This window comes from Camponotus floridanus, unplaced genomic scaffold (assembly GCF_003227725.1).
Source record: "Camponotus floridanus strain SB8 unplaced genomic scaffold, Cflo_v7.5 scaffold68, whole genome shotgun sequence".
NCBI classification, from domain to species: domain Eukaryota; kingdom Metazoa; phylum Arthropoda; class Insecta; order Hymenoptera; family Formicidae; genus Camponotus; species Camponotus floridanus.
This window is the reverse complement of record NW_020229836.1, coordinates 38,086-49,626: the sequence shown is the minus strand read 5'-3', so window position 1 is coordinate 49,626 and position 11,541 is coordinate 38,086. Positions and strand designations below refer to the sequence as shown.

The 11,541-nt window shown below is 43.6% G+C and overlaps 1 protein-coding gene across 4 annotated transcripts; it reads left to right on the top strand.

Moving 5' to 3' along the window:
* On the top strand, positions 1–11,402 carry LOC105249859 (LIM/homeobox protein Awh). Of its 4 annotated transcripts, none has more exons than XM_025413554.1 (6): positions 1–313; positions 6,097–6,389; positions 9,431–9,648; positions 9,965–10,210; positions 10,346–10,528; positions 10,665–11,402. In XM_025413554.1, the coding sequence occupies exons 1-6, from the start codon at positions 308–310 to the stop codon at positions 10,730–10,732; spliced, it is 1,014 nt and encodes a 337-aa protein (XP_025269339.1). In that variant the 5' UTR covers positions 1–307; the 3' UTR covers positions 10,733–11,402. The 4 variants fall into 4 exon arrangements, with proteins under 4 accessions (XP_025269339.1, XP_025269341.1, XP_025269338.1 ...); XM_025413556.1 differs by having other exon boundaries at positions 2–313; positions 9,962–10,210; positions 10,342–10,528; XM_025413553.1 differs by having other exon boundaries at positions 3–313; positions 9,962–10,210.
* Positions 11,403–11,541: the final 139 nt, after the last annotated feature.

Genomic DNA, 11,541 nt, shown 5'->3' with positions numbered 1-11,541 from the left:
CCGGGAGTTACGTTATTGTAGCCGAGGATCGCGCGGATACCAACTCTCTTCTCTCCCGTACGCGGTGTCATGGTGCGCCTCTCGCGCGTCGCTATCGCCTCCTCGCATGGCGCTTAACTAACGAATCGCCGGCGGTGCTCGCGCGGCGTTCGTTACATCTCGCGACTCTTGGAGACTCTGTGCCGCGGCGATGTCGGGAGATCGACGACAACCGTGAACCGATATCGAGAAGCGATATTCGCTGCGAACCAGTGCGGTCCAGGAGTCTACGGAGTCTGTTCCCTCGTCGAGCTCTCGGGGAGAAATTATGAAGGTACGTTATGCAAATATAAGGCTTATCAATCTCGATATGACGTTGAGAAACTAGAGATATTTCGTAGAAAATTAAGGATGTTGAATTCAATGTACTTTCAAAGTAATGTAATATACAGTGAGAATGCGATCGAGGAAAAACAGATGACACTTCGAGAAAATATTTAGATTAAAATGTTTATAATAATGCGTGTTTATAAACACATAAGAGAGTTGTATGCATATAAACTTTTTAAAAATAGATTGATAAATATTTTTCAATATTAAATAAATACTTTGACGTGCCATTATTTGACGACGAAAAAAAAATTAATGAGCCAAAATCATTACACTTTTAGCTTAATAAATTTGATGAACGTTGATTGACAATCAATCTGTCATTTTCGTTCGATAATTTTTCAAACTATCACATCGTAGACGAAACTTTTAACTAACTCTTATTCGAATTAATCCTTAAACTTCCTGAAACTTAAATAGAGAATAAATAAATAACACTAATAGAGAATAAATAAATAATAATAATAATAATAATAACTGAATCTTATACACGTGAGAGAAGTTACGTAAAAAAATTGCAAAGCTGTGAATAACAAACGGGTAAAATTTTGGCAAGATGCTATATCAAACCTATGGATAATGGCCTGATTTCTGAGGATCCGAGATCCTTGTTACATTCTGTGCATAAACTAACTCGCGACGTACACAGCAGATGAATTACGCATCCGGCTGTAGGTAGAGGCGTATGTAAAGCGTGCCTACGCGCGAGCTAAACCGTAAATTCGCGTAAGATCACGTCGACGTCCCACGCCGGGAAGAAGGGCGCGTGAATTGTTGGACGAAAAGGCGACCTTTCATAGGATGGCGCGGCGCGTGTGGTCCAGTAAATTGTCGGCGTAAAGCGCGCAAAATGCCGCATCAGCCTGATCCGGAGTTATACGTATGGTTCCTTCTTTTTTTTTCTTCAAATGTCTCTCTCTCTCTCTTTCTCCTTCGCCTTCTCATCTTCGCGACTCGACGCGAGCGGAGCAACGAGATGAATAAAGGGGACGAAGCCTGATGAGGAGAGGGAGGGAAAAATGCAAGACGCGAATCGCGAGACACGCCTCGCTCAGAGTGGATTTATCGCCTAGCTAAGGCTGCGCAGGATGTATACGTGTATAATTCAGCATAATACGTAATTGATACCTCTCGCTTTTCGCGTATGGGCTTCTTTCTATTACTGCAACATTCTCTTGACGAGGTGATGAGAAAAATGGAGGCCTCTGGAGAGAGAGTAAATTTTATAAATCATTTTGTTGAATCCTTGAAATGCGACAAGCGGCGATAAATCGCCGACATTGTTTGCACTTCTGACAGCGACTCCGCGGATAACGCGATAACGCGATAATCCGAGCGTGACGCGAAAACACGCGTTTCGATCGCGTGCCGCGATCACAGCTGGTCTAAAATCAAACTTAAATTCACGTTCGTCAATGATTAAAGGATACTTGCATCCAGAAATTTTATATAATTTCAATTTGCTCCTATATTGCTGTCTTTCGTCTTTAATTAGACGTAAGGAAATACTCTGCGTCATACTTTCGGCTTCTTCACCTACACAATTCGGAGCGCCGAAGTTTCCATGATGTATACACTAAGATCGGGGGTGTTGCGTGTACGCACGGGCGTGAACGACCGTCACGCAGGATACTCACGAAAGGCAATTCGCGCACGCGTGGGCAGCGCGAAGCATTCAATGTGGAGCGGGCGCGAGCGCCATTGTCACGGTTCGTTCGACGTCCCTCGTCCTCGGGGGGTTAATAAGCGGTCCGAGCTAATCGTGAGACGAATCTCTTCTTTCCCCCGGCTGGTATCTTGTAGTACAATACCGGAACAGACGATGACGACGGCGGTGGCGACAATGTGGCGTGCGAAACCAGAAATCGGATGGCGATTTAAATGGATTTCGAGTGGCTGGGCCCATCCCATGTCTCGTCGAATGGATCGGTGGATCGTCTATTGTACCTGCGAGCGCAAGGATCCTCTTCCCTTTTCTACGAAGGCGTGAAGAGAGGCTCGTGCCCTTCCCACTCTACTCGACGTTTCGCCGGGAAAACCGTGCTCGAGATACACAAAAACCCTCGAGATACGCATTATTTTCGATCGCTCGCCCGCTCGCCGAGATGGACCCAAATGTAGCCGGCCACTTTGTCAACATGTCACCTGGGTTCCGTAGATGCGAAAGAAACGAGCGAAAGTCTTCCCTCGGCCCTCTCTCGAGATAGATCGAGATCGGTCCTACGTTTTTTTCACACCGGGATGTCTCCCTCGCGCATGGCATTCCGTTTCCTTCGTGTTTAACATCGCTCTAATCGATGGAAGATAAATAGATCAAGTTTTATTTCGCGTGAGAGAAAGAGAAAGAAAGCTGGCAAAAGTTATGTAACACGTTCGAGGAAAAAGAACTCGACTTTCCGAGCCCGGTAACAATCGAACAATATTCGATAGTGAATTTGTGGAGAAGTACGTTTACACATCTCGAATATTCAACGTCCATAACTCTCTCTCTCTTTCTCTCTAATAAATTCCTCTAACGAGAATTCGTGTGTGCGAGCAAATTCTATTAGATAATAACGCCATTTCTCTCACATCCGGACAGTCTACTACAAAGTGTTCGTTTCTAATTAACGCTCGTGTTCATTAGCGACTGAAAACGAATTTGCGTTCCGTGCGTCGAGATTGCGAGGAAATTCCCGGACATAATTCCGAATTCATCGAATACGCACTCGACGATCAGTTCAAAGATGACAGCTCGATCACACAAACCTTTCCATGTTTCACGAATCCTTTTGCTTATTCATTTTAAAATAATATAAATTTTTATTGCCAATTATATTATTTATGTATAAAGATAATTATTATTAAATTTGTAATAATAATAAATTGATAAAAAAAATAATTATAAGAAATAGAAACAGAGTTCGACAGCTCGATCACACACATTTTTCCATGTTTCACAAATCCTTTTGCTTATTCATTTTAAAATAATATAAATTTTTATTGCCAATTATATGATTCGTATATAAAGATAATTATTATTAAATTTGCAATAATAATAAATTGATAGAAAAAAATGATTGTAAGAGAAATAGAAAAAGAGTTCGATAGCTCGATTACAAATCTTTCTATGGTTCACGAATTCTTTTGCTTATTCATTTTAAAATAATATAAATTTTTATTTATCAATTATATTATTCGTAAAGATAATTATCAGTAAATTTATAATAATTTATAATAAATTAATAGAAAAAAAATTAATAATTGTAAGAAATGGAAAAAGAGTACGTATCACGCGATATCGTCGGTTGATTTCGGTTTTACCGTACTAGATCGTATTATGATTATTATATGGGCGAATGCATACCTAGGAGAATAGTCTCGCTGGAAAAAGAAATATCGGTTTCAATGGACACAACGTGTTCTGGACTGAAATTGACACGGAGTCGCAGGGGCCGATGAAGGCGGAAAGCCTGTACCCCTATGGGCCTGTACCCCCCGTCGACAGGCTTTCAGCTTTGAAAGTCATACCCATGGTAGTGTCTATCGAAAAAGGGACCGAAACCGAAACCGAAACCACTCGAGAATCATAAGAATGGGGCCTCACGGCCATTCTAAACAGAGGCGTGTACGAGAACTCAATACAAGAGTACGAAATATAAGTTACGGGTCCTCCCTTCGTCGCCGAGGTACTCGAGACGCCTTTTTTCCCAATAAGAGTCAATAACACCGTAAAAGCGGGATTACTAGAATAGGTAAATCTTTAAATCCGATTATGAGAGGTTTAGAAACTACTTATTAGATGGTCGACGCACGTCCGTGCAAAAATTATGTCTGCCACTTTGAAAAGATACTTTTGTACGGTTATAGAGTCATATTGGAATTATTAAGAAATTAACAGATGTGATTTCGAAGCTATAAAAGTCTAATGAGATGACAATAATTATCAGTGTTAAATTAATGTATGTTAAGTGCAAAACAGGAAATGTGTGAATCATCATCGCTTCCTCAACTTGTATAAATCTATGCAAATTTAAAATCTCGAGAGTTCACTTTTCACGGCGCTGCAAATCTTTTCGCGTCTCTTTGATATTCGAGAGAAGGCGCATACATTAGAAGTCTAATCCCGCGTTTTACGATGCCGCCTTTTACCCGTGAGACTCGGAGTTATTATTGTCACCTATGACTCTCGGATGCGCGCCTAAGAACGCTAATACTCCGACTTTATCCTACAAAATGCGAACGCGAGAATAACGTCTTCTCACTCGGATTGATATACACCGGGTAGCCGCGTCGTTTTACGTACGTCAATATAAATTGCGCGCGTCACGGGAAACGTCACGCGTGAAACGCCGAGCAGCATCGATATCGCGTTTCTCCGCTCTTTCACTTATCTCGTCGCGCTTTTAGACGGAAAGCACGTTCGCGATAAATTAATTCAACCACATTGTAATTGGATCTATACAAATCGCGCGAGGTAACTACACCTACTATTTATTCGTCCCCCGGTTTCCCGCGTCGCTCGTATCTCATTCTCGCCGATATCTCGCGCTTCCGCGATTTATCGGATTTGCAAGGCGTATATATACGCAGTTCCAGTTTGTCCAAGTCGCCCGGTGAACGATCCGGTAGGCAGCTGGTCAAGCGCAAAAGGCACCCCACCGCGAGCTAACGTAACCGCAGCGAGCGACTCGTTGGCGCAGCCAACGACACTCGCGATTCGAGTCCTCCCCGTAGACAGAGACGGATAGCCCCGTTCCTTTTCAATATGGTGACACGCGTGTCCCGTGTCTCACCCGAGTGCGGTAAATGCGTGTTCTCGCCCCGACACCTCTCACGATCGTACGCGTATACCCGCACCCTGTCCACAACACCCCACAACATTCCCCCAAATAAGGGTTCCACGGAGGCCGGGTAACGCCGATAGGGACGCATAATGGCCGTCCGAGCAACCAGTCTCTCCATCATTATGTTACCGGCCTTGTTACGGGTAAATCCCGGGTGTTAACGTTGCTTTCGCAGCCCCCGGCGTCATCGGCGAAATGACTCTCGAACAAGGGAGGCGGGTCTCGGTAAATCTGTTTTCGAGCCTCATTCTTTTGACGTTGAAAGCGATAAAAAGAATCTATATATTTTTCCCTTGTTTTTTTCCTGCCGGAATTTATCTCGCATCGAGATTCTTATCCCAGCAAACACCAAGTAACATTCATATAACTGTTATGTAACTGTTACATGTAACGTTTATGTAACTGTTATGTAACAGTTATACAGGGTGTCTTAAAACGTCTCATAATGAATCTTTTAAAGACAGATTCCTGGGGAGCATCTGAAGATTTTTCTTCAACGAAAATGTCGAGGCATTAATAATTTTCGAATATATTATATTATAAGTGATTGGAAATAAGGGGTTTTCGTAAACTAAGCTTTGTAGAAATAAAATATTAACAAAATCACAATCTTCGATTAATTTTAAATAGAGTTTACTTTAGTTGAGTTTTAATTTAAGGCTTAATTGCAAAGATATATGATGACAAAAATCGGGCAACATGCAAAAAATGATGGCTTTTGTCGACATTTTCGCTGAAGAAAAATCGTCTTCTTTGATCCCAGGAATTTATCTTTAAAAGATGTATTGCATGAAAAATTTATTACATTACGAGTTTTGAGACACCCTGTATAAATGATTTTCGAGGGAGAAATTTCGCGAAAAATGTCAGATTGATTCTACCATGATTCTCGATTACGCAGACGGAAGTCGAGGACACGAGCGGCGACGGAGCGTGCGACGGCGGCATCGGAGGATCGAACCTCGCCTGTCCCGAGGGCACCAGCGGCCTGGTCGTCGGCCCGGAAACGTCGCCCAGCGTAATGGAGTGCGGTGGATGCGGCGAGCGCGTCCGAGAGCGGACCGTCCTGTGCGTGGGCGGACGTACGTGGCACTCCAGGTGCCTGAGGTGTTGCGCCTGTGCCAGGCCGTTGCACGATCAGCACTCTTGCTTCCTGAGAGGCATGCAGCTCTACTGCAGGCACGACTATGCCCTGTAAGTCGACTATCCATTGACACTTTCGCTTGAAATAATAAATGTTACTCGTATCGTTCCTTTGCATGACGATTACATCAGTTCGATCAGTTTTATATGTGTTGATGAAAGAGGATGAGAAGGAGATGGGAAGAAAGAGAGAGAAATGGCTGCTCCTTTTTGTTCGTGTTGCCGCGAATGAATAAGTGGGATATTTTTGTTGCGCGCGCGATGCGCATCGATAGCGATGTAAGACGTACAGTCGTGGAGATCAAAGTAGACGGAACCCACGGTGACTCGTCGATTGTACGGAAGGCCTCGGGCGAAGTCTGCCCAATGTGTTTATCCAACTGTCAATCAGTTACTTCAGTCACCTGGGTATTGCACCAATCGAACCTGACATCGGACGTCGCGATATCCGATCGCTATCCGGACGCATCTGGCGATAGCGTATACGACTGAAGAGAGAGTCTTTCAAGCATATACCAAATTTATATATATTATATTGCGTTTATTCTCGCATAATTATCAAAGCAAATCGTCTATGGAGTTCGACAAATTTTTCCATCACCCTAGAATCAAAGTAGGTACCGTTCTTTAATTATTTAAGAGCGATTCTCTAAGATTATTTTCTTTTTAGTCGGTTAACTTGGACACGCAGGCTCTCTCGGGACAGAGTATGCGGGAGGTCCGGAGGAATCTGCCGCGTAATTTTTTTGACTCGCGCTTTCTGCCAGGTAATGCTGCCATACGATGACCCGGTCGTCGGCAGGATCCCGAACACGACCCGCGGACCCGTCGACAACCGCCGCCGACAAGGAACTCGGAGAGAACCGGGGAATCATCCCGTCTTCTCTCGCGCACGATATAATGAACGACGCGCAAAAGGAGCGGGGAAAAGAGACGAGCGGAATTTACGGAGCGAAGTATCGCGTGTAAAGATTTCACTTAAGATCGCCCCCGTGTCGTTCCTTGTCTCGTATCGACATCCTCTTTGTTGTGGCTACTTGGAGAACCGGCGTGTCATAATCGCGGACGAGTCACTCGAAATTCAAATCCTTCTCTAGCTTCCGTGGGCGTGACAGGAGTCACCTTTAGCGCCAGAACAAGGAATTAGCCGCTTCTCTTAAAGGACAATAGGATTAAGATACGTGTATTAGATTGAAACTTTATCTGAAGAGACACAGAATCCGTCTATTTTTGTCCTTGTTTTTAAATTCTGCACTAAGGAGGAAATATTTTAAGGATGTTTTGTATGTACAATCCCGTAAAAAGTAGCTGAAAATCAATATTGACGAATATCCACTTTTGGTGTCTCATATTTTAAATATGAGAAATTGTGTGGAATAATTTTTTATTTTCAACATTACAATTTGATCTTAGCCACATTGCAGAGATGTATTTTTTAATATTAATTGCGTTTTTACTGAAATATTCCGAATTTTATTAATCGAAATGATTAACTTTTGGCAGAGAATTTCGCCTTATGATAGATACATAATTAACTACATTAAATTATATTTAATATCTTTTTAACCAGTTAGTACTTGTATAATATTATTTGACCAAATATTTTCTCTGTATCTAAACTTTTGCAAATTTTAAACAAATTCTGAATATTATTTCCATGTGTTTTTGTCATTTGAATCGACGTGATTATACGTTTTCCATAAGAACACATGTTAATTCGGTGCAAATTAAAATCCTTATAATTTGTGAACGCTTTAGTGAATCGATTTCAAATTGTACTAAAAATTCTAAACATATGTAAAGACATTCTGTACAATTTTCATTAAATTCTCAATATTTTAAAAATAGGTACAAAACATCCTTAAAAAATATTTGAGAAACTATTTCATGGTATATGCATTTTGTTGAGCTAAGAGAGTGTATCAAAAACAGAAAAAAATATTTTTGATGCTGGATAGAGGTGCAATTTACCCCGAATTTATTCCTCGGGAGACACTTTTTTCAACAACATCCCCGCAACAGGAGGGTGACCACCGGGGTAGTCGCGTGGCAACCCGAGAGATATTCAAAGCGCGCGATATATACCGGAGATGCGTTCGCAAACACGCTCGGTTCCGCGGGGAGAGGCCGAGGATATCGGATCGGATGCACTTTCCGTGTTCATGAATATGATAATGGGCTAATGGGCCGTCTAGTCGTTGTTTAATTATCGGCCGCGACACTCTCCCTCGGCTCCGCGTCGAGGAGGAACAAGCGTCGTCCTCTCGGGGTCCTGCGGTCCCTTCGCGTCCTCCGTAGGTGGACGCGAATCTCGCCGAGCCGCTCGTCCTATGTGCGTGCACACGTGCGTGTAATGCCCGTGTTCGTGGTCGTGGTACACGGCTACTGTTTACAGCGATCGCTCGCATAAACGCGCGCGTTTACCGCGCGATGTGTATTATTAGAATCGACCGCGACAGCTGCGATTTTACACGCGAGCCCGATCTTTATTAGGGACATCGTAATACGGAATATCGAGGCTACGCAACCTGTACAATTTTAATTAATTAATTAATGTAAGGGGATATTGTGTAATTCTCTAAGGGTTAATTAAAACGCAGGGGTCTCGAATTTTACGTGGCGTGCCAGCGAGTCGTGCGCAGGTATGCATATCCCGAGAAAGGATGCGCCTTCCCTCGCACATCTTTTCCGAAGCTCGTAAAAGGGCGGGAAGGGGAGGGGGAGGGGGAGGACGGATGAGAGCCGAAGAAATAAACGGCCGCGAAACACGCGCCACGGTGGAGACCGCTTGCTTCTCGACACGAATATCTCTCTTTTCTAGTCTCTTTTCTTCCTCTCTCTCTCTCTTTCTCTCTCTCTCTGATTATCTTTGCTTCGACCTTCGTATCTTCTTTTCTCCGCGAGTTATATTCCAGCGGTTATCATTACGCTTCGTGGTCGTTGATCGAGTCGACTATATTGGTTGTCTAACGTAGGTTGAAATAAATATCGAAACGTCACGATACGCACTCACGCTTGCAGATGAGATACCTCCGCAGTTTATGCGTTTTCCACTTGATTCAGAGTGAGAGTCGCGCTTCTCGTGTTTGTAGAGCTTTCGGCGCAAAGTGCGCGAAATGCAGACGCAGCGTGGGCGCCGGGGATTGGGTGAGAAGGGCCAGGGAAAGGGTTTATCATCTGGCCTGCTTCGCGTGCGACGCTTGCTCGCGTCAGCTGTCGACTGGCGAGCAGTTTGCCCTCGTGGACGCCCGATTGCTATGCAAGGCGCACTATCTCGACGTCGTCGAAGGCAACAATACGTCCTCCGATGGTGAGAAATGTCGCGCGAACCTCGCTGTACGAATTTTCGCCCTTCGACTGATTTCGTGTAAATTCAATTTTTTCAAGTCACATGTAACAATCTGAAATTTAAAAAAACAGGAAATATTTTTTACATCCCTCCTGCAAGAGCGAAAATAATTTATTTGTCAAATTTATTGCTTAAATATTTATTCAAATAACCGTGATTAATATTGCAATTTATATTATTGAATGGATACAAATATCCTTCAACGAGGTTGACGATCGAGGTGGATCGTGTAACGGTAAGAAGAGAGAAGAGAGGCTAATTGGTACTTTCGCAGAAGGCGGTGACTCCGAGAGTGGTCACAAGGGCGGTAACAAGGCGAAGAGAGTCAGAACGACCTTTACCGAGGAGCAGCTCTCCGTTCTACAAGCGAATTTTCAATTGGACAGCAATCCCGACGGCCAGGACCTCGAAAGGATAGCGCACGTAACCGGGCTCAGCAAGAGGGTGACGCAAGTGTGGTTCCAGAACTCGAGAGCGAGACAGAAGAAGCACCTTCACACGGGCAAGATGAAAGGACAGCACGGTAAGCTGCATTTTGCGTGGTAAACACATTTCTCCTCATCTCGTCCCGTCCTTCCTTCCTCTTTTCCATCTCGAAAAAATTGTCACAGCCTGCATTTAACGATAATATTAATTATAATAAGAGTGTCGAAGACAGGAATTTTTACAGTGCATCAGTCGCCACCAAACTCGACCGCGTCGCCCAACGATTTCAGCCGTCACATCAACTTACATCTAACATACTCGTTTCAACATCAGCAGCATCATCAGCAGCAGCAGCAGCCGCAGCTTAGCCCGGCCACGTGTAAGAGTCCCACGGGCTCCATTTATCACAATCACGGTAAGAGATCTCTCTTTCGCAACGTTACAAAGTGTCGAGAAGCTCCGCGTGATGAGGACTGTCGCCACGATTGACGAACAATCGATTAGAGATTCTCGTGATGTAATTCACGATTTCGTTGATTCTCTGTCCTCAGGATCGGAACAGTCGATGGACGAGCTCTCGCAAGATTCGATGCTGCTGTCGATGCCGAACGAGGTTTAATGACACATCGACATCGTATTGTAAATAAACACGTATCGATTTAAAAGTGTCGGAGGTAAGAGATATACATCTCGCGGAGAAGCATCTCGAGCTCAAGCCCCGGTATCGTTTCTTATCCTCAAGGTGGAAGTTTTTATCGTCGCGATCTTGAGTTATACTCGCAACGCATATATCTCTCTCGGTGTTAAATCTATCGATGCGAATATTATTCCGTGTTTACGCGCGAAAAAAATCGGCGAATATAAATAGAGGTGCGTGCGTCTGATATGCGTGCACATGTATGTGTATGTGCGTGAGTGTGTGCGACTTGGTCCTGTATTTTATGAATCGATCTCTCTGTCTACCTCTTGGTTGTGTTTGATAATTTTGTACTTGATCTTCTCCCCCTCCCTCTCTCCCTCCGTCCTCTCTCTACCATTTTCCTCTCGCGTTGGTGCCTGATGATGCAACCAGGAAGGCGACCGCTTCCATGGACGATAAGACGAGCGTAGGCGTAAAAGAGAGACGGATACGCGTCACCGGAGACGTGATTCGCGTATCCCGTAGCAATGCTTGAAATGAAAGTATCTTTCGTAGTATCTCGATAGTCGCCTAAAAGGAACATTTAATATGAATGTACTGTGATGTAAATATTGTAAACTAAATACATAAATATATACGATTGCACACGTTGAACAAAATGAAGAGAAGCTCTTTGCCTCCCCGATCATCTCCCTCTGAATATTTCCCAATATTTGCACAATATATTTTCTGTAATTGATCTTTAATCATCTAATTAAATTTTAACGAGTATAATTAACTGTGAGAGA